Raw genomic sequence first — 22,917 nt, 5'->3', positions numbered from 1 at the left:
AGGATACTGTAAAATCCCCATTCCCTCCCCACTCCAGGAGAAGGATATTGCAAAATCCCCATTCCCTCCCCACTCCAGGAGAAGGATATTGTAAAATCCCCATTCCCTCCCCACTCCAGGAGAAGGATACTGCAAAATCCCCATTCCTTCCCTACTCCAGGAGAAGGATACTGCAAAATCCCCATTCCCTCCCCACTCCTGGGGAAAGGATACTGCAAAATCCCCATTCCCTCCCCACTCCAGGGGAAGGATATTGCAAAATCCCCATTCCCTCCCCACTCCAGGAGAAGGATACTGCAAAATCCCCATTCCCTCCCCACTCCGGGGGAAGGATACTGTAAAATCCCCATTCCCTCCCCACTCCAGGGGAAGGATATTGCAAAATCTCCATTCCCTCCCCACTCCAGGGGAAGGATACTGCAAAATCTCCATTCCCTCCCCACTCCAGGGGAAGGAAGGATACTGCAAAATCCCCATTCCCTCCCCACTCCTGGGGAAAGGATACTGCAAAATCCCCATTCCCTCCCCACTCCAGGGGAAGGATATTGCAAAATCCCCATTCCCTCCCCACTCCAGGAGAAGGATACTGCAAAATCCCCATTCCCTCCCCACTCCGGGGGAAGGATACTGTAAAATCCCCATTCCCTCCCCACTCCAGGGGAAGGATATTGTAAAATCCCCATTCCCTCCCCATTCCAGGAGAAGGATACTGCAAAATCCCCATTCCCTCCCCACTCGAGGGGAAGGATATTGCAAAATCCCCATTCCCTCCCCACTCTGGGGCCAGCCAGTGATGGTATTTGCCGGTTCTCCGAACTACTCAAAAATCTCCGCTACCGGTTCTCCAGAACCTGTCAGAACCTGCTGAATTTCACCCCGAGTTAACCTCATGTGATCTTTCCCCCACCCCTCTCAGATTCAGAGATTACTGTGAAACGGCTTACATGATCCTACGAGGCCATGGCCTTCTCTTCTTGCATCTTTTCTCCCTGATGAAAGCTGCTGGCTTGCCGGAGTTGAGCTGCTCCAAAGACATCCAGTATCTCAAGGTGAGGAGGAGGAGGAGGAGACGTTTTGAGTGGGGTCACAATCTTCCAGATTTGGGCTGGATCATGAAATCCATTACAAAGAGTCAAGTGTTCTGAACACCACAAAAATGGAAAGGTGAGCCACGGTGACGCAGTGGCGAGAGGGCAGTACTGCAGGCTACTTCTGCCGGCTGCCTGCAATTTGGCAGTTCAAATCTCACCAGGCTCAATGCTGACTCAACCTTCCATTTTTAAAAATTTATTATTAAATTTATATTGCCGCCTGCTCGCCCGTGGCATCCATCCTTCCGAGGTGGGTAAAACGAGAACCCAGATTGGTTCGTGGCGACGCAGTGGTTAGAATGCAGTACTGCAGGCCGATTCTGCCCACTAGATTGCCAATGACTCCCGAGTTTGAAGGCCATCATGCTAGCCCACATGTAATTTATATAGGGACTGAGAAAAGGGGTGAGGGTGGGGGGGAAATAGGGTTTTCTGCAGATTGCAAGAGACATAATATACATCAAAAGTGAGGCAGTAAGGAAGAAGATATGATATTCGTAGTCTGCCTCCTCCTTCGGTTGTATTGACTTCTGGCTCAGGGTGAAGCTCTGATGTAGCCTCTAGAGTTAGCAGAGGTTTAGAATGGTGCCCCCCCAAAAATTGTGGGTGCTCCATCACTGGAGGTTTCTAAGTCGCTTGTCTGGGATGGTATAGCTTGAGCAGGGGGCTGGACTAGAAGACCTCCAAAGTCCCTTCCAGCTATTTCATTCCATTCCATTCTATCCCTATTCCAGTCTATCATTTCCTATTCCTTACTCTACTCTACTCTACTCTACTCTACTCTACTCTACCCTATCCTATTCCTCTCCACTCTCCACTCCACTCATTATTCTGCTCTGCTCTATTATTATTCTATTCCGTTCTGTTCTATTCCGTTCCATTATTAGTCTAGTCTAGTCTAACGCTACCGTATTCTACTTTACCGTAGTCTACCGTTTTGTACCGTATTGTATTCCATTTCATTCTATTCTGTGTAAAACCTAGGTGAGGAGATTTCCCCACCACCACCACCACCCCTAAGGTCTCATTTACACCTTTCAGGACTCGTTGGCATTGGGGAAGACGGATGAAGAGGCCCGGAAGCAATTCCAACTTAAGTTCAACGAGGCTCTTCGGGAGAGCTGGAAAACCAAAGTCAACTGGCTGGCCCATAACGTCTCCAAGGATAACCGCCAGTAGTGGGAGGCCCTCTCCTGGAGCCCTTCCTTCCTGACTTTCCGGATGGAGCAGGTGGGCCTTCCACACCTTTGCACGAAACAGGTTGAGAGGACTGTTTTTAAGCGGGCCAGATGTGGATGGCGAGACGAGACGACGTCCTTCATTCCAGAAGCCCCTGGAGATAAAACTCCTTGGCCGAATGGTGATGGCGCAAAGAGAATGACGAGGAACCGTGGCACGATTTTGGCAACCGTGCTGTTTGAGGATCTGCGTTATAGGTATAACTCTGTGTGTGTGTGTGTGTGTGAGCGAGCGTGAGATTTGTATTTTATACTGCTCAATGGTACTTGAACTCGCTCACTGGTTGAGCAGAGGTGGTTGTGAGGTTTCAAAAGATGCATCCAAAAGAGCTGGCCTCTTTAGAAAGAGATGGACTTTTCTCACAAAACCTGTTGGTTTTTGCACAAAACGTTGAACCCCCTCCTCCCCCCAAATTCCCGGTCCTGCGAGACCAGGAACTGTCTTTTGAAAGAGGAGCCCATGGTGAGAAGTACGGTGAGAAGTTTTGGCAAGGAGGTGGGTGGCTTGATGACGTCACACGTCCTGGTTTGTCCGATGAAGAAATGTTCTTGCAAACTTTTCAGCTCCTTCTTAATTGCATTCTTTCTTTAAAAAAAACAACAACTGGTCCCTTCCTGATAACCCTTTTCTTTATAAAATCCAGCTTTTCAATAAATTCAAGTTTGTTTTACCGGTATCTTTGGACAATGTTTTGTTTCTGCTGGGGACCTGAGCGTGTTTTCAAAAAATTTCAAAGCCTGTGAGATTCCTAACTACCGCTTGCCTGAAAATAAGACCTCCTCCCCGGATAAGAAGCCAAATCGGGCTTTTGAGGGCATGCGCTAAAATAAACCCTCCCCTGAAAATAAGCCCTCCCTAAAATATTTTAACCGAATGCGCAGCCAGTCCCACCATTTCCGGGGGAACATTCCCCATGCGCCCCACATACACCCGCCCTCCACGCAGAACGGTCTTGCAGAGGCCACTCCTGCAAACTCTAGTTCCCGCGCCCCTTCTCTTAGTGGCGGCCGCAAAAAGAGTGGCAGGCCCAGTGACGGTAAGGCTGGCAAGAGTGTGCCAGAAACAGAGACAGAACATCTGGCCCTCTCTGGGTCAGCTGATCCACGGGTTGTGGGCTGAGGTTAAGGGGCCTCTTGTACCTCAAAAAGAATTAAGACTTCCCCGAAAATAAGGCCAAGCACTTACTTCAGGGGTCAAAAGAAAATAAGACCTGGGCTTATTTTCGGGGAAACATGGTACCAGTAGATATAGACAAGACAGAGATGATAGGTAGGTAGGTAGGTAGATATAGATAGGGTAGGTAGATAGATGGATGGTTAGATAGGATAAATAGAGGTAGCTAGATAGGATAACTAGAGAGAGAGAGAGAGAGAGAGAGAGAGAGAGAGATGGTAGGTAGATAGACAGACAAGACAGAGGCAGAGATGATAGCTAGATAGGACAGAGATAGCTAGATACGATAGATAGCTAGATAAAGCTAAATAGAGATAGATAGATAGATAGATAGATAGATAGATAGATATGATAAATAGGATAAAGAGAGATTGATAGGGAGATGATAGATAGATAGATAGATAGATAGATAGATAGATAGATAGATAGATAGATAGACAGACAGACAGACAGACAGACAGACAGACTGACAGACACAGTAGGTTGGTAGGTAGATAGGCAGACAAGACAGAGGCAGAGATGATAGCTAGATAGGATAGACAGATAGCTACATAGGATAGATAGTTAGATAAAGATAAATAGAGATAGATAGCTAGATAGATAAATAGGATAAATAGGATAGAGATAGATAGCAAGAGAGAGGGGGGGTACAGTAGGTTGGTAGGTTGATAGACAGACAAGACAGAGAGGCAGAGATGATAGCTATAGGATAGACAGATAGCTAGATAGGATAGATAGTTAGATAAAGATAAATAGAGATAGATACCTAGATAAATAGGATAAATAGAGATAGATAGATAGCTAGATAAATAGGATAAATAGATAGATAGGATAGATAGCAAGAGAGAGAGAGGGGGGGGAGGTACAGTAGGTTGGTAGGTTGATAGACAGACAAGACAGAGAGGCAGAGATGATAGCTAGATAGGATAGACAAATAGCTAGATAGGATAGTTAGATAAAGATAAATAGAGATAGATAGCTAGATAGATAAATAGGATAAATAGAGATAGATAGCAAGAGAGAGAGAGGTACAGTAGGTTGGTAGGTTGATAGACAAGACAGAGAGGCAGAGATGATAGCTAGATAGGATAGACAGATAGCTAGATAGGATAGATGGATGGATGGATAGATAGATAAATAGAGATAGGATAGATAGATACAGTAGGTTTCTAGGTAGATAGACAGACAGATCGATACGGTAGATAGATAAGTGACAGGCAGGCAGGCAGACACCAAGGAAACTTCTGGATCTCCCTTCCCCAAATGACAGCAATTCAACTCATCGTTTTTAGAATCAGAAATTTATTGTAGCTCAGACTTTTCCAAACATGACCTATTTACCAATATACACATCTGAAATGTTAGACCCATGATGGCTACAAAATGCATCAGAGGGGGAAAAAAATTTAACAGCCTCTCCGTATTAGCATGGGTGGGTGGGCGGGAGGGAGGGAGGGGAGGGGAAAAGCAGAGTGGACATGATTAGGTTTAGAGACTCTAAAATACAGTTGCTAAACAGAGACGGGATCATGGAGAAAAAGGCTTTTAAGGTTCGTTTTGTTTTTTCTCTACACGGTGACCACAAAAACACAGGACAAATTCAGACACAAGTTAAAGAGCGTTCCCAGTGAAACGTTGCGTGTGGAAATCTTCCAAACCAGCTTTTCTCTTGCCTGTTTAATCAATCAACTGGGGGTTTTTTCCTCCTATCCTTTTTTTTTTTTTTTGCTTTTGCAAAGGGGGGGGGAAGGGGTGATGATTTGAGGGAGGGGGGAGGACGAGTGAAACTGCACTTGGCTTTCCGAGCTGCCCCGTTGCCAAAGGCACTGTGGAGATCACACCGGCCCGAAGGAAACCCTACACACACTCGTTTGGCAGTTAACAAAAAAGGATGCCCAGAGAGGGGGCATAATTCAAGCACCCCGTCCCACTGATAACAGGCACCTCATTGTTTGCATGGTGAGATGGCCAAGACCCAAAGGAGAATTCTACCTGTCCGAATATTTCTGCCACAAATTGTCTCCTTTCCTTTCCTGTTCCTTGCTTCCCGCTGCAAAAATGTAAATTAAAAAAAAAAAAGCTTCTATACTTTTGTAGCTGAAGTCCTTTTCCTCCTCCCTTTGTAATTTTTTTTTGTGCTTTTGCCAGTTTTGGGGGAGATGATCTACTATGTAGCTGAAGGGAAGCCGTGTGTGTGTTTTAACAGGATGACAGAGTTGGAAGGGACCTTGGAGGTCTTCTAGTCCAACCCCCCTGCTCAGGGCAGGAGACCCTACATCATTTCAGGCAAATGGTTGTCCAGTCTCTTCTTAAAAACTTCCCGTGATGGAGCCCCTGCCACTTCTGGTGGCAAGCAGTTCCACCGGTTAATTATTCTGTCGGAAAGTGTGATTAAGAAAAGGGCTTTTCCACTTTGGTGACAGAGCCCGAAAACTTTTTTGTTCAAAAAGTGAAACAAACAGGGAGAAGATCCCTTCCTCGACACCACCCCCCTCAAATCCTCCAACCCCTTTCCACCCAGGAGAACGTGACATTTCCTGCCACTACCGGTGCGTAAAGCTGCTTTGGGGGAAAAATCATTCTGCTCCTGGCACGAAATCACCCAGGCAAGGTTTGATGAAACGCTAGGTCCGTTTCCATCTCTTGGACCACTCTCGTCGTTATCTGGAATGTTGATGCGATCGCTGGAGGGGGGGGGGGGAGAAGGAAAAGCCCCATCCATTTGGGGGCATACAAAGACCCTCCTCCTCGTGTGTGTGTTCCCCTTCCCCCAATAAAAATAATAATAATAATAAAAAATAAACCGAAGAGAAGAGACACCCACATCTCAAGTTAGTGTTGTAATAACTACAGGAATGGATGGGAGTGTTGGGAAAAACAAAATGGCGCCAGAATAGAAGCTTCCCTCGGAAGCGGAGGTGAACTTGGACCGCGCAGCTTTCTGGATCTGGCTCAACTCCTGAGAAGTGTAAAACCCAGAGAGGGCTGTGTTTAAAGGGCCCCCGGGTGCTTTCAAAACGACGACGACAACAACAGAAGCTGCGAAGCCGCGTAGCTTCCGAGGATAACAAGCGAAGTTGGCATCCAAAGGTGGCCAAGAGAAGCTACCTTTCTTTCTTCTCCCCCACCCCACTCCTTTCGGAAAGAAAAATGTATTAATTTATTTTTTAAAAAGGGGGGGGAGAGAAACCCATCCACAGACCTTGTTATGAAATCGCAGTCGAGTCCGTCGGCTTCCGGGTGGTCGTTGGTTTCTCTGCTTTACTACTTTTAAAACTTGTCCCAGGGAAGTTTAGGGAATTCTGGGGGGGGGGGGGGAAACCCTGTGAAATCGTTATGCCATGCTGCGTGATTTCTTCATCGCCGTCGTTTTTTTTTTTAAAAAAACCTCCACACGATCGTGGTTGTCTCCCTTCCCTCCCTGTCCCTCCCTAGCCCAGTCATGTTTTCACTACCACAAGTGACATAATTACATAGTTCCGACGTATTTACAAAATATTAAAAAGTCTTGTTAAATCTCCTAAATATTGATTAACCCCCACCCCACCCACCCCCTCCATTTTGCCATTTTACACATGCACTAGAGTCGGGAAGGATAAAAAAAGAACATTGTCCGCAGGGAGGACCCGAGACAACCGAAAATCAACTAAAAATCAAACCAAGGTGTTGGCTTTTTTTTCTTTTTAAGAAAAAGACTAAATGATAATAATCATTAAAAAAAAAAGTTAGCTCTCAGTCGACAAAGGAACGGCGGGTTGTTGTTTTCCCTTGCTTTCACCCCCTCGCAAAGCAGAAAAAAGAGGTGTGAAGTAGGGAGGGTGGGGTAGAGAGAAGACACCCCCACATAAAATAATAAAAAAATAAAAAATAAAAGTTAATTCTAAAGTGGAGGGGGGAAAAAAACAGAAGGGGGAAGCATTTAGATCCGGGCATGTTTTACAAGCGTTGAGAAGACATGCCTTTTTCCCTGCGGTTCATTAAAGCAGCCTCCTCTGCAAGCTGAAAACGGCGGCTGCTTTAAGAGCCACCCGTATGTGGTCGTGGGCGGGAACGTCGCTCACAAAGGGGGGGGGGGCAGCCGGGATGACCGAGGCCCTTTGGAGGGAGATGACTGGGGCCAGAAAGCACAAGGCAAGGCCCTATGGTTAAAAAAATAGAAAGAAAGGGAAATCACAATTCAGTCACTGGTGGAGGGGAGGAAGAAGTGCTAGTTACATTTCTACAGGCAGGGATTTGGGAAAGGGTATGTCCGACACACGAAGGGGAGGGGTGGGTGGGAGGGAAGGGATACTGGCCAACTCTAATGGGGCCAGGAGACGGCCTGGCCTCTGGCACCCCTGAAAGGAAGGGAAGTGGTTTGTCCTGGCATTCTCCGGAGCGGGAGAACGAAACGAAACGAAAAAAACCGACGAGGCGAGCAGGGAGCGTGAGGCTCAGTAGGGCAGGGTCGAATCGTCCCACTCCAACTGCTGCTGCCGGTTGACGTGCTGGGGGTCCTCCTCCTGCTCGCCCCCACCCTCCTCCTCCTCGCTGCTCTCCGATTCCGCGCTGGTGATGTCGTCTTCCTCGCCCCCGTCTTCGCTTTCCTCTTCCTCCTCCTCCTCTTCCTCCTCGCTGCTGTGCTGGTCCTCGTACGTCTGGGAAACAGAGACACACGGAGACTCTCTCAAGGGGCTCTCCTGTTCGGGGGGGGTTGTACCTTAAGAGAGAACCCTAGGGGGGCAGTCGCATTCCCTCCTGCCCTACACCCGGAGATTCAACTCAAAAGTCTCATCGGAGAGCTCGAGGGACGAACAGGCAGGCTATGGGAGAAAAGGATGGACAGGAGGAAAGAGCACCACTAAGAGGTATTTTGGGAGGTGGGTGTGAAGGGGGATGTGGGTGTTGTGTACGGAGATGAGAATAAGGAGCTGCTTTCCAAGAAATAATATGGAGAGGAATTGGCCCGAATTTTCCCAACACAACGGGGTCCTTCCTGGCATTTGAAGTTTCCCGTGTGGAAAGCCAGTCATGGAAACTGTAAAATAGGCTTAGTGGCACTTTTAAGAGCTGTGTTGGCGCAGTAGTTAGAATGCAGTAGTGCAGGCTGACGACTAGTAGTTTGACCCTCACTGCCTCAAGGTTGGCTCAGCCTTCCATCCTTCGGCGGTGGGTAAAATGAGGACCCAGATTGTTGGGGGCAAGAGGCTGACTCTGTCAACCGCTTAGAGAGGGCTGTGAAGCAGTGAAGTCGTATATATACCATATTTTTCGGAGTATAAGACGCTCCGGAGTATAAGATGCACGTGAGTTTTTGGGGAGGAAAATAATAATAAGAAAAAATTCTGCCTCTGCCTACCAGCATCCATGGTATTCAGCTGAGATATGGTAATAAGATCAGCCAATAAATAGGCATAGCAAGTAAGTCAGCCAATGAGGACTATTTGGAGTCTGAAATTTGCTGTGTGAGCAACAAGGAGACAGGAAGGAGCCTGGCTTAGCCGAGGGCTGTAAAGCAGTGTGAAGCGGTATATAAGTCTTAAGTACTATTCCTTCCTTTGTCCCTCGACCTCCCTGTGGTTAGAATATAGTATTGCAGGCTGACTCGGCCCACTGCAAGCAGTTTGATCCTGAACGACTGGCTCAAGGTTGACTCAGCCTTCCATCCTTCCAAGGTGGGTAAACCGAGGACCCAAATTGTTGGGGGCAAGAGGCTGACTCTGAGAACCGAGAACTGAAAGTGAAACTGCTTGTGTTTTGCTTGCATTTACTGCTACCTTGGAAAACCTGCTTTTGGTAATGTATTGTATATTTTTATTTTTATTTTTATTACTATTACTATTATTATTATTATTGTTGTTGTTGTTGTTGTTGTTGTTAATCTTTGGTGAGATTCACAGCCTTTGGGGCTGGTTGGTAGCACAACAGCTCGAGTCCTAACCAAGGACCTAGGAACTGTTTAGGTAACGTCGGAGAACATAAGTTGTTCCAAGTAGGGTGGATTTTTGTAGATTATTATTACTATTTTGAATCCTGCTGAATCAGTCACTCTGCTTTCTGAATGTGATGGCTACTGCAAACTCTGACTATCCAAGTCAGCTTCAGCACTTATTGTAGCCTGATTTCATCAGCATAGATGATTGGCAGGTGGATCGGACTGCCGGAATACCCCCAATCGGCTGTTCCAGGCTCTAGGGATTGCCACAGACCACCGCTGCCTCCATGCCTCGTGTTTTTGGCCTCTGGTGAGGGTGGGTGGGGATACATTCGGCGTCTAAGACGCGCCCAAATTTTCACCCTCTTTTTTTGGGGGAAAATGATACGTCTTATGCTCCAAACATATGGTAAGTCTAAGGGCTATTGCTATTAAAGAAGAAGGCCCCGTCTTCAAAAAGATGGGTCCAAAATCCTTGGCCCCCCACCCACGACAGCTCCAATCGATCAGCTCCAAAAGTTATAATGAGAATATCCGAACTTTGGGACGAGCCGAGAGCTCAACCAGCCTTTACCTCCATGGGGTTAACCGTGATGGTCAAGGCAGAGTCGTCCCAGTCCATCTCGTTCTCCTTCCCAGAGTCCTGGTCCCGCATTGTCCGCTGATGGGCCGCTCTGATCCGGAAGACTCCAAGGATGATCATGAAAACCAGGAAGCTGACGCACACCACAATCACCACCGTGGCGGTACTGGGAACCACTGGGGAACAGCGTGTTCAGAAGAGGAAGGGAGTTAGGTGTGAAGGGGAAGCAGGAGGCGCAGAAATGCATTCATTTTTTGCCTGTTCTGGGCGGTGGGAATTTGGGGCAACTGATCTGGGGGAATAGAATCTGTGGGGATGTAAGTGGAGAAGCAGAATGGGCTAACTCGTATACCAGGGATCTACCGTATTTCCCCAAAAGTAAGACCTAATTGGAAAATAAGCCCTAGCATGATTTTTAGGATGCTCGTAATATAAACCCTAAGAGACACGGTGGCTCTGTGGCTAAGACGCTGAGCTTGTCGGATCAAAAAGGTCGGCAGTTTGGCGGTTCGAATCCCTAGCACCATGTCACGGAGCGAGCTCCCGTGACTTGCCCCAGCTTCTGCCAACCTAGCAGTTCGAAAGCACGTAAAAAACGCAAGTAGAAAAAACAGGAACCATCTTTGGTGGGAAGGTAACGGCGGTCCGTGCACCTTCGGGCGTTGAGTCATGCCGGCCACATGACCACAGAGACGTCTTTGGAGAGCGCTGGCTCTTTGGCTTTGAAACGGAGATGAGCACAGCCTCCTAGAGTCAGGAACGACTAGCACATATGTGCGAGGGGAACCTTTACCTAATATAAGCCCTACCCCAAAAATGAGCCACAATTCTGACTGTCAGCCAGACGGATACATTTAATACCATATTTGCCCCAAAATAAGACCTAATCAGGAAATAAACCCTAATGTGTTTTGGGAGCAAAGATTAATATAAGACCCAGTCTTATTTTGGGGAAAATACGGTAATTCCCTTCTTGCATATTCACGTTGTGGTTCTGCAGAAGTCCAGAAACTCCAGAAAAATTGGCCCATGTCCTCAAGTAAGTTTCTAATTGCTACCCCCTTCTCGAGAGCCGGAAAATCCTAAGACAGGCAGGGAACAAACAGTGTAATTTGCAGCAGTCCACTGTCTGTATATTTAGGTTTCCCATCATTTTTATGACACGGTGCCAACAAACAGGAGACTGACGTTTGGTGATGCGACGTTTCTGAATATTCTGCTTTATTCTATTCATTTTTCACAACAGGTATGTTTCAGAAAGCTAGGAAGCTCTTCTTGATGCCAGCAGGAAGGCCTAAATTTTAGCATCTTTAATTACTGCTGCTCAGATGTAACTTGGTTTAATGCGGTGTTTCCCAAACATGGCGACTTTAAGACATTTGGACTTCAACTCCCAGAATTACCTATAGCCAGTATGGCTGGTTGGGGAAATTCTGGGAGTTGAAGTCTGCACATCTGAAAGTGGACTAGGTTGAGAAACCCTGTGTCAGGTTTCCTAAAAATGCCCTAATTGATTCATGAGTATTGAGCCAAGTTTCAATATAAAACTAGTCATTTATTAGGAGCACCATAGGCAAGGCCTTTTTGCAGTCAGATCTCAGCTTTGTTTGATTTATAGCTGAACTTTACCCCGGTTACTTCCCTCCCCTCAGTCTGTGTCATAAATCACATTCCCCAATGAGTTGCACCCCTCCCAAGACTGCTGCAGTAATCTGAGATCCGACTTTAGCCGAAAAGTATGTGTGGAATGCGCTCCCTCCCCTTCTCTCACTATGGCAATGTTGACACCCTGATTTAATGGCACCTCAACAGCTGCCTCTTCAAAAACTGGGGAGCTGTTGGAAATGGCGACGGGGAGATTTAAGGAAGGGATGTGGTCCTTACCGGAAAACCCTGGGTGAGGGTTTGCGAGGTTGTGGCCAGAGAGGTCAACGAAGGAATGATGGACAGGCTGCACAAACTGTGGCTGCTGGGCAGCAATATGGCTGGCGTGTTCCATGACATTAGCGGTGTGGATGACATTCACCTGGCACATACAAGATTAGAGAAAGGGGAACACAAGAGTTTTAGGAAACCAGCCGCAGAAACCCGGTGTATGCCTCTCTGTGTGTGTGTGTGTGTGTGTGCGCGCCTTGTTGACTAGTCTATACTTCCCGATCTGAGGGTCCTCTTCCCCAAATTCCCCCATCGGTAGGACTATTGTTCTTTTCTTCTGGCAGCTCTGCGCATGCGCACACTGGGAACAGGTTCCAGCTGTTCCTCTGCCTCACTGATGTCGAGCTCTGTAGGCACGTGATCACTGCCAGACGGCCTTGGCCCCGTCTCTGCCTCCAACACAAAGACCTCATCAGAGCCTTCCCCAGACTCCAGGACCCTCCCCAACCTCCTCACTGTACAACTCTGCTGCCAGATGCACTGGCTGCTGGCGGGTCACAACAGCCCCCGTCTCATACCCAGCGCACTCGAGGGTGGTCATTTTAAAAGCCTCCCTCACAGGATTAACTGATGGTTTCTCCTCCTGCGTTCATGTCCTGTACTCTTCCATTAATGACAAGTCTACTTCTGTCTCATCGACAGAAGGTCACAATACATCCAACGGGGAAAGCCCACATTCCCAAACCCAAAAGTCCTATCGGAAGAGGAAACTCCTTCACTTACTTCCACCTTAAATTCATTGCTAACATAGCGTCCGTTGAGCTCCGAGCACACCAACTTGAACTTCCGGTCAAAGAGCGAGATGGCCTGCCAGTTACGGTACCGGATCAAGTGCAAAACTTCCTCGTAGCTGGCCATGGTGTCCACCCCTGGGGAGAACAGACACGGGTCAGCTAAAATAATTGATGCTGGTTAGGAGGCCGTGCTTTGTTAAAACCCGGTTGTCGCAGATTGCAAGCCATGATTTAGGACGTAGAATAGTGATGGTGAGACTTTTTGACACTGAGTGCCTGAATCAGAACGCATGTATGTGTGCCGGAGCCCCGGAAATTCAAAGACCAGCTGACAGGTGTGTCACTGCGTTAAATTGTTTGCTAGCCTGAACTGATGAATTGAAACTAAATAGTTAAACTGAAAGAGTTACTGCGCAGGTCATAAGGTCTTATCTGACAATGATGTACTGTGCCTGCTCTTCACACATTCCAGACTCTTCTCTTCCCTTTTGATCTTTGTCCGTCTACCAGGAAACTGGCAGACAGAATTGCTTTTATCAAAATGTAACAATTAGGTAGTTTTGTTTTATTTCCATTTCTTATTTTTGTATTAAAGTTTGTTTTTAATTAGAATATGTTTCTCCAGAATGTTTTATTTCTTTTCTTCGCACCTTAAAGAATATGCCTGTTTGGAAACAGCCGCGGTCTAAGACCTCATTTAGTTCAGGGTGAAATCTTCCCCTGACAAGGTGCAAATGTGCGGGCTGGCCAGCTGGTCTTCTGGTTTCTGGCCAGCTGGTCTTTGTGCCTGCCAGAGCATGGGAAACCCAAAGATCAGGTGGCCGGTGCGTGCATGCATACTGGCCAGCTTGTCTTTGGGTTTACAGGGCTCCAGAAAGCAGAAGAGCAGTTGGTGATGGCACGCATGTCCACACAGAGGGCTTGGCATGCCACCTCTGGCACATGTGCCAGAACGGACTTAGAATGTCCTGGAAAGATAGCCGTGGCTTGGTGCAAGGTGCAAACCTTCTCCAAGAGGTGAAGGGAGAGGGGGAGCCGTACCAGTAAGGATGAGGCCAAGGCTTGAACTGCTCATTTCCATTCCTTTCTGTTGCAGCCGTACCAGGTCGACCTCCAGACTCTCTTGGTCCCTGTTCAGTTCCTCCCCCAAGACCGAGACCTCACAGGTATCCAAATTATGCATGATTTCTTCGGACACCAAGGATTCTTGGACTGGAAAGGAGAAGAAAGGGGGGAAACGATCAGGAAGGAGGAAATAAGAAATGGCTTTCAGGTTGTGGTGAGATATCACCACCAGTGGTGGGATTCAAATTTTTTCTTTACCACCGGTTCTGTGGGCGTGGCTTGGTGGGCGTGGCAGGGGAAGGAGAACCAGAGGTGGTATTTACTGGTTCTCCGAGCTACCCTATTTTTCGGAGTATAAGACGCACCAAGGTTTTGAAGAGGCAAATTTAAAAACAAAAGTTTTTGCACTCTGCAGACCTCCCCAAAACGGCTCGTTTTTCGTGAAAATGGGCCTGTTTTTTTGTCAAAAAAAATTGTATGCATAGCAGGCTTATAGAGTGCTCCTAGGAACTGGGGGGGGGGGGCGCAAAATTGAGCAAAAAAATGGCTCGTTTTTCACTCATTTCTGCCCTCCCCAGCCCTCAGGAGCTCTCTGGAAGCCTCCATAAGGCTCTGCATGGCCATTTTGGTGAGAGGGACAAGGTTTCAGGAGGCAAAAAAATTGCTGTATTCAGTGTATAAGATGCACCCAGATTTTCAGCCTCTTTTTTGAGGGGAAAAAGGTGCGTGTTATACTCTGAAAAATACGGTACTCAAAATTTCCACTCCCGCTTCCCCAGAACCCATCCAAAGCAGCTGAATCCCAGCTGATCATCAAGTTGTTTCCCCGACTGGCATCTTCACCCTATAAAATCTGGGCCGCCTGCGATGGTTGCTGGATGTTTTCCGTTCATCGATCCTGTCCCGACTGCCAAATACGCAACGTTTTTAAATATTTATTTGTAACCCGCCTTTATTACTTGGACCAATTAGGTAGCAAACGTATCCGACACATGTTCCTCTTCCTCTTTTCTTCCACCACAACCTCCCTGTGAGATGGGTTGGGTTGAGAGAAAGAAGGACTAGCCCAAAGTCACTCCGCTGGCTTTCACGGCTAAGGCAGAACTTGAACTCAGAGTTTCCCTCTTTCTAATCTGGTGCCTTGACCAGATTTCTTTCCATTCTTTCTTCCCTTTCTTCCTCTCCCTTCCTTTCTTTTCTTTCTTTTTCTCTTTCTTTCTTCTTTCTTCCCTTTCCTTTCTTTTCCTTCATTCTTTTTTCTTCCCTTCCTTCCTTCTTTTCTTTTCTCTTTCTTTCTTATTCTCTTTCTTTCTTCTTTCTTCCCTTTCCTTTCTTTTCCTTCTTTCTTTTTTCTTCCCTTCCTTCCTTCTTTTCTTTTCTCTTTCTTTCTTATTCTCTTTCTTCCCTTCCTTTTCCTTTCCTCTTTATTTTTCTTTCTTCCCTTCCTTTCCTTTCATTTTCTTTCTTCCCCTCCCTTCCCTCTTTCTTTTCTTTTTCTTTCTTCCCTTCCTTTCCCTTTTCCTTCATTTTCTTTCTTTTTTTCTTCCCTTCCCTTCCTTCTTTTTCTCTTTCTTTCTTACTCTCTTTCTTCCCTCCCTCCCTCCCTCCCTTCCTTCCTTCCTTCCTTCCTTCCTTCCTCTCTCTCCCCTTTCCTTCCTCTATTTCATTAACCGCCCATCTCCCTCAAACATTGCTGAATTTGACCCCGCATCCACTCACCCCTGATTTTCAGGGCAGAATAAAAAGAGACACCCCCAAAAATAAAGCTCAGCCGAAAACATTCCCCAAATTAACTCCCGCTTCCATTTTTATGGAGAAGATGCCGCTTTGCTCCGTTGGGGAGAAAAGTGGTTGCTTGAGAATAGAACAGAACTCCGGGAAGCCTTCCCCTTCCTCTTCCGTGTCTCACCTGTAGGGTCCTCCTCCCCTTCTCCTTCGGGCTCCACCTCCCGTGTGATGGTGCTGATGATCCGAAGCTCGGGGAAGAGGGAGATGCCCTCAGCGCTCTCAAACTCCGAAGCCGAACGGGCAAAGTGGTTGATGCCGCTCAGGCTGATTTTGGGCTCCTCGGGTTGCAAGACCATGATGTAACCCTCCACCAGCGGAATGGCGATGCAGGCTTCGTTGTCGGCACACCTGGGGAGGTAAGGCGTGGTTGGCCATCAGCAGGGCGGTGGGTTTCCATGAGAGAAGTACAGGCAGGCCTTGGGTCTCTCTAACACTAGAGCAGTGTTTCTCAACCGAGGTAACTTTAATTTAGCATCCTATGCCTATCACTGGATGGTGTAGCTTACGATGTTTGATGGTCATATTTTATGATTATGATCGTGACTGATCACTTGTTGCATGTATGAACACTGAGAGCTTGTGTACTGGCGACAATTTCCTTGTGTGTGTCCAAATACACTTCGCCAATAAAGAATTCTGTTTAATTCTATTTAATTTTATTCTATTCTATTCTACTATTCCATTCCATTCCATTTTTTCTTTTCTATTCCATTCCATTTTTTCTATTCTTATTCCTATTCTATTCTTTTCTATTCTATTCCATTCCATTTTTTCTATTCTTATTCCTATTCTATTCTATTCTTTTCTATTCTATTCCATTCCATTTTTTCTATTCTTATTCCTATTCTATTCTATTCTTTTCTATTCTATTCCATTCCATTTTTTCTATTCTTATTCCTATTCTATTCTATTCTTTTCTATTCTATTCCATTCCATTTTTTCTATTCTTATTCCTATTCTATTCTATTCTTTTCTATTCTATTCCATTCCATTTTTTCTATTCTTATTCCTATTCTATTCTATTCTTTTCTATTCTATTCCATTCCATTTTTTCTATTCTTATTCCTATTCTATTCTATTCTTTTCTATTCTATTCCATTCCATTTTTTCTATTCCTATTCCTATTCTATTTTTTCTTTTCTATTCCATTCCATTCCATTTTTTCTATTCTTATTCCTATTCTATTCTATTCTTTTCTATTCTATTCCATTCCATTTTTTCTATTCTTATTCCTATTCTATTCTATTCTTTTCTATTCTATTCCATTCCATTTTTTCTATTCTTATTCCTATTCTATTCTATTCTTTTCTATTCTATTCCATTCCATTTTTTCTATTCCTATTCCTATTCTATTTTTTCTTTTCTATTCCATTCCATTCCATTTTTTCTATTCTTATTCCTATTCTATTCTATTCTTTTCTATTCTATTCCATTCCATTTTTTCTATTCCTATTCCTATTCTATTTTTTCTTTTCTATTCCATTCCATTCCATTTTTTCTATTCTTATTCCTATTCTATTCTATTCTTTTCTATTCTATTCCATTCCATTTTTTCTATTCTTATTCCTATTCTATTCTATTCTTTTCTATTCTATTCCATTCCATTTTTTCTATTCCTATTCCTATTCTATTTTTTCTTTTCTATTCCATTCCATTCCATTTTTTCTATTCTTATTCCTATTCTATTCTATTCTTTTCTATTCTATTCCATTCCATTTTTTCTATTCCTATTCCTATTCTATTCTATTCTTTTCTATTCCATTCCATTCCATTTTCTCTATTCCTATTCCTATTCTATTTTTTCTTTTCTATTCTATTCCATTTTTTTCTATTCTATTCTATTTTATTCCATTTTTTCTATTCTATTCCATTCCATTCCATTTTTTAAATTCTTATTCCTTTTCTATTCTATTCTATTTTTTTCGATTCTATTCCATTCCATTTTTTAAATTCTTATTCCTATTCTATTCAATTTTATTCTTTTTTTGTTTTATTTTTTTTTCTATTCTATAGAATAATAGAATAGAATAAATTTAATTTGTTAGCCGCTCCCTCTCCACAGGATACTCGGGGCAGCGTACAGTAAAATAAAAACACATACAAGTATACATATAGACTACACACATACATACACATACACGGAGGAGGTGACAATCATTAAATACATCACAATAATAATAATAAAATTAGCTAAAATACCCCATATTAAAAATTACAAATTTAAAAAGGACTGTCAGGAGGCATAGGATGAAGCTACGGTTGAGCCAGGCCAGATAATTGAAATAGGTGGGTCTTGAGCTTTACACGGAAGGAGCGGAGATCAGAAGTAATCCTGATGTCAAGGGGGAGGTCATTCCACAGGGCTGGGCCCATCACAGAGAAGGTCCTGCTCCTGGGTGTCGCCCCCCGACACTGTTTAGTGGACGGCACCCGGAGAAGTCCCTCTCTGTGCGAGCGAATTGGTCGTAGGGATGTATGGGGCAGGATGCGATCCCGCAGATAACTAGGTCCTGTGCCATGGAGGGCTTTGAAGATCATAATCAAAACCTTGAAACGCACCCGATAGACCACAGGAAGCCAGTGCAGCTCGCGCAGGAGAGGTGTTACATGGGAGTACCTAGTACTCCCCATAATCACCCGCGCGGCCGCATTCTGGACCAACTGCAGTCTCCGAGTGCATCTCAAGGGAAGCCCCATGTAGAGAGCATTGCAGTAGTCTAGGCGAGACGTCACCAGCGCATGGGTGACGGTGCGTAAGGCATCCCGGTCCAATAAGGGGCGCAATTGGCGCACCAGGCGAACCTGGTGGAACGCCCCCCTTGCCACGGCTGTTACATGGTCATCCATGGACAGCCAGGCATCCAGGAGGACGCCCAAATTGCGCGCCCGCTCCATGGGGGCCAGTTGCTCGCCCCCGATGGCCAGAGATGGAAGCAACTGGTTGAACCGGGGGGCCGGAAGCCACAGCCACTCAGTCTTGGAGGGGTTGAGTTTGAGTCGGTTGTCACCCATCCAGACCCGTACGGCTTCCAGGCACCGGGACATCATTTCGATGGCCTTGTTGGGGTGGTTCGGGGTGGAAATGTACAGCTGAGTATCATCAGCGTACAGATGATATCCCACCCCAAAGCCACGGATGATCTCGTCCAGCGGTTTCATGTATGTGTTGAACAGGAGTGGCGAGAGAACCGACCCCTGCGGCACCCCACAAGTGAGGGGTCTCAGGGTCGATCTCTGCTCCCCTGCCAACACACGTTGCGCCCGGCTGGAGAGGTAGGAGCCGAACCACCGTAAAACGGTGCCCCTAACTCCCAACCCCTCCAGCCGGTGCAACAGAATACCATGGTCGATGGTATCGAAAGCCGCCGAGAGATCTAATAGGACCAGGATAGAGGAACAACCCCTATCTCTGGCCCTCCAGAGATCATCAACCAACGCGACCAAGGCCGTCTCCGTGCTGTGCCCGGGTCGGAAGCCGGACTGGCGCGGGTCTAGATAATCATTCTCCTCCAGGTGACGTGGAAACTGTTGGGCCACCACACTCTCTACAACCTTCGCTAAGAAGGGAAGGTTGGAGACTTGACGATAATTAGCTAGCTCCGTTGGGTCCAGGGAAGGCTTCTTGAGTAAGGGTCTCACAACCGCCTCTTTCAAGGCGGCCGGCAGAGACCCCTCGCCCAACGAAGCATTCACTAGGCCCAGGAGCCAGTCACGTGTAACCTCCCAGGATGCCAGTACAAGCCAGGAGGGACACGGGTCCAATAAACATGTGGTAGGTCGCAGACGTCCACGTAACCTGTCCAAATCCTCGATGGCAACCGAGTCAAACTCCTCCCAGAATGGTCTCTCAAGACTCGCCTCGGGCGTCTCCACTAGCCTACTGAAAGGGACCCATTCCCTCCGGATTTGAGCGACTTTATCCTGCATATATTTCCCAAATTCCTCTGCCCTGCCCTGCAGAGGGGCTTCCCGCGGCCTCTGAGACAGAAGAGAGCAGGTCACCCGGAACAGGGCGGCAGGGCGGTTATCTGCGGACGCAATAAGAGCGGCAAATTGCCGACGTTTGGCCGCTCTTAATGCCACAAGGTACGTCCTTAAGTAGGTTCGTACCTGTGCTCGGTCAAATTCGGAGCGGGACGATCTCCAACGACTCTCTAGGCGTCTCTTGTGGCGTTTCATCACCCTTAGCTCCTCGGTAAACCAAGGGGCCAGGGTGGTTCGTTGCCGCAGGAGAGGCCGCAAAGGCGCCACTCGGTCTAGGGCCCCGGCAGTCGCACTATTCCATGCGGCTACCAGGTCCTCTACCTGGGGGCGGGTCAGGTCTACAGGAGGTGGCCCAAGCTCCGTCTGGAACTTATCTGGTTCCATCAGGCGCTTGGGGCGGAACCATCTAATGTCTTCCGGCTCCGCCTCCCCGCAGCGGGGGGTAGCACCAGGGAAGTCAAGTCGGAGAAGTGAGTGATCTGACCATGACAGGGGAGTGATAGTTAAATCCCCTATTCCCAGATCACTCATCCACTGGCCAGAGACAAAAACAAGGTCCAGCGTGTGGCCTTCTTCGTGTGTAGGGCTAATATTCTAGTCTATTCCATTCCATTTTTTCTATTCTTATTCCTATTCTATTCTATTCTATTCTATTCTATTCTATTCCTGTTTCTGTTTCCTGTTCTATTCTATTCTGTTGTTCTGTTCTACTCTATATTTCTGTTCTGTTCTAATTCTAATTCTTGTTACATTCCTATTTCTATGAGCCACAGTGTCGCAATGGTTAGAGTGCAGTACTGCAGGCTACTTCTGCTGCCTGCCGGCTGCCTGACATTTAGCCGTTCGAATCTCACCAGGCTCAAGGTTGACTCAGCCTTCCGTCCTTCCAAGATGGGTAAAATGAGGACCCAAATTGTTGGGGGGGTGGGGGGAGGAATAGGCTGACTCTATAAACCACTTAGAGAAACATCATGACCCAGAATAACCGAGCACCCCCTGAGTCAAACCCCTGGTTGTGCCTCTTCTTCCCCGCCCGCCACAAGGACTCACTTCACCGTGCTTGTGATTTTGATCCGCCGGATGCCGGGGGTGGGGAACTGGCGCGAGTTCACGTACGAGATGCGTTGCATGGTTTTGTCGAACCTCTCGAGGTCGTCCCCTTCCAAGCTCAGGGCTGACTGGCTGGGATTCATGTGGATCTGAAATGAGGGCAAGAGAAGTCGTAGGTTGCGAGGAAGGCAGCCAAATAGGGAAGAAAAGATTTCTGGTAAATCAAGCCACCCGGAGTGTAATAATCCTGTATGTAATAATAATGTGATCATTATTACATTATTGCAATAATTATTACATTGTTGTCTAATGTAATAATAATGTAAATAATAGGTAGAATAATGGAAGCTGAAAAAGCCTGCTGGAATTTGTCTGTTCTTCTCTTAGATCAAGGATGTTAAACTCAAGGCCGGGGGCACCAGATCTGGCCCGTGATGTGGTTAGATCTGGCCCACGAGGCTGCCTTGAAAAGAGCCAAGGACTGGTTCTCGGCGCCTCATCCCTGGCCCAGGTTGGCCGGGCACCGATCTAAAACTTGGTGGCCATCTATCAGCCCTCACACGGAGAGTCAAGAGACCCCAGGTCTGGAGGTGGCTGATGAGGAAGAGGAGGAATAGCTGGGTCTAGTGCCTGACGTGCGGATGCACAGAAAGCAGAGGAGAGGAGAGCAGTGGAAATCTATAGGCTGGTCCTTGGGACGGAAGAGCCACTGCTGCTTGTGAAGCCCCACCCTCGCTCTGGGGATAAAAAGCAGGGGGCAGTGATGAATAGATGTGGCAGACAATCTTCCGACCGGCCGGACTCGTTAGCCTGAGAAAATTTTTTTTACCGGGACTGCCGGCATTCCTAATAAAGGAATCTTTTGAATTCACATCAGGTGGTTTGTTGTGTTTGGGGAGCCGGGTCAGGACAGTACCTTGAGGCCCTTCGCGGTGCCGTCCGCGGTGGGCAGGTCCAGGCCTTCCTTGCAGGTATACAGACAATCAATCACTTTCTTGCTTTCCAGTTTGCCCGAGCGGATGGTCAAGCCGGCCAGGTTGCCGCGGAAGAACTGAGCCATCCGCTGGTCGCCACCTTGAGGAAGGAAAGGAAAAGCAGCCGTGTTTAGTCCTGGAGCTCGGCGGCCTCTCTGGCCTGGTGCCACTCGCGCACCGTGCTTGGCTTGGCTTTCCGACGGCATGCAGTTAGTGAGTTGCCCGTTCCGGAGGTCGACTCGCAGTTATGCTCAAGCGCGATGGGGAGGGAGGAGAAAATAAAATGGGTGCTCGTTCATGCAGCGAGGGGCAGGGATGAGATGAGCGAGCTTTGTTGCGGGATCAAGGGGACTTTCAAAGGACACCTGTCCAGCGGCCTTTATTTTAAGACAGCTTGTCTCAAACAGGTCCCAAGAATCACAGGTCCAGGATGAAGACTGCAGTGAAAGCCAGGATTAGGTGGGGGACTTGATGTGGACCGCTACATTTCCATGCTGCAATCAATTCTGGAAATCCAGTCCTTGCAAGAGTTTTATTGAACTATTCCTGGAAGTCATATAAATTACTCTAGGCCAGCATTTCCTCAACCGTAGCAACTTCTGGACTCCCAGAATTCCCCTTAGCCAGCTAAGTTCCCAAGGTTGAAAAACTGATGAAGCCTAGCAAAACCTATCAAAATTGGAACTCTTCCTGTTCTAGTAGTTCTTTATAATCCCCATTGATAAAAATCCACACGCAAAAGAAATACTTTTTGAAACAAATACTTTTGGATGCAAATACTATGTTTCCCTGAAAATAAGACAGGGTCTTATTTTCTTTTGCACCCCCCCTCCCCCAAATAAGCACTTGGCCTTATTTTCGGGGAGGTCTTATTATTTTTGAGGTGCAGGAGGCGGCGAACGTGGTCACCTCAAGGCTGCTGCTGTGTTGCAGTATTTTCGGAGAGGGCTTTATTTTCAGGGGAGGGCTTATTTCAGCGCATGCGCTCAAAAGCCCGATTGGGCTTATTATCCGGGGAGGTCTTATTTTCGGGGAAACGGGGCATATGTAGCTTTCACTGAAATCCCATCTTCACCGCAAGTTTCATCTAGCCTTTAGATATAATTGCAGGAAAGCTATCCTTTTCCTTTGTCTTTCAGTGTCTCTGTTTTAAGTTGATGATAATAATAAAAAGATGCCTCGGTGCTGGATATTTGGCAAGAGGCCATTTTAAATTAAAGCCAGAATGATTCAGTGGCCTCCAACTGGGAAGTTCAAGGCCGCAAGTCATATCCTCCAAAACTAGACACGTGAGTCAGCAGGTTAAGGTAGCCATCTGCTCATCAGCCTGCGACGTACTAAGAGGAGCGAACAAAATTGGACGTGAGTCATTCTATGACTCACCACT

At 46.8% G+C, this 22,917-nt stretch overlaps 2 protein-coding genes across 5 annotated transcripts in view; one reads left to right on the top strand and one right to left on the bottom strand.

Annotated features, from left to right (window-relative positions):
- PIK3CD (phosphatidylinositol-4,5-bisphosphate 3-kinase catalytic subunit delta) overlaps window positions 1-2,998 on the top strand; it is a 45,723-nt gene extending 42,725 nt beyond the window's left edge. For both annotated transcript variants that reach the window (XM_081955501.1, XM_081955500.1), the window contains exons 22-23: window positions 917-1,049; window positions 2,133-2,998. In XM_081955501.1, the coding sequence (XP_081811627.1) occupies window positions 917-1,049; window positions 2,133-2,270 (271 nt within the window). In that variant the 3' untranslated portion in view covers window positions 2,271-2,998. The remainder of the gene's footprint in view (window positions 1-916; window positions 1,050-2,132) is intronic.
- A 1,787-nt stretch (window positions 2,999-4,785) lies between these two features.
- Window positions 4,786-22,917, bottom strand: part of CLSTN1 (calsyntenin 1) — a 58,586-nt gene continuing 40,454 nt past the window's right edge. For all 3 annotated transcript variants that reach the window (XM_081955502.1, XM_081955503.1, XM_081955504.1), the window contains 8 exons: window positions 21,473-21,630; window positions 20,557-20,705; window positions 15,644-15,870; window positions 13,711-13,881; window positions 12,659-12,804; window positions 11,885-12,026; window positions 9,992-10,176; window positions 4,786-8,140 (listed from right to left, as the gene is read on the bottom strand). In XM_081955502.1, the coding sequence (XP_081811628.1) occupies window positions 7,937-8,140; window positions 9,992-10,176; window positions 11,885-12,026; window positions 12,659-12,804; window positions 13,711-13,881; window positions 15,644-15,870; window positions 20,557-20,705; window positions 21,473-21,630 (1,382 nt within the window). In that variant the 3' untranslated portion in view covers window positions 4,786-7,936. The remainder of the gene's footprint in view (window positions 8,141-9,991; window positions 10,177-11,884; window positions 12,027-12,658; window positions 12,805-13,710; window positions 13,882-15,643; window positions 15,871-20,556; window positions 20,706-21,472; window positions 21,631-22,917) is intronic.

This window comes from Natrix helvetica (genome assembly GCF_964273705.1).
Source record: "Natrix helvetica genome assembly, chromosome: 5".
Lineage (NCBI taxonomy): Eukaryota > Metazoa > Chordata > Lepidosauria > Squamata > Natricidae > Natrix > Natrix helvetica.
This window is presented reverse-complemented; position numbering and strand designations above follow the sequence as displayed.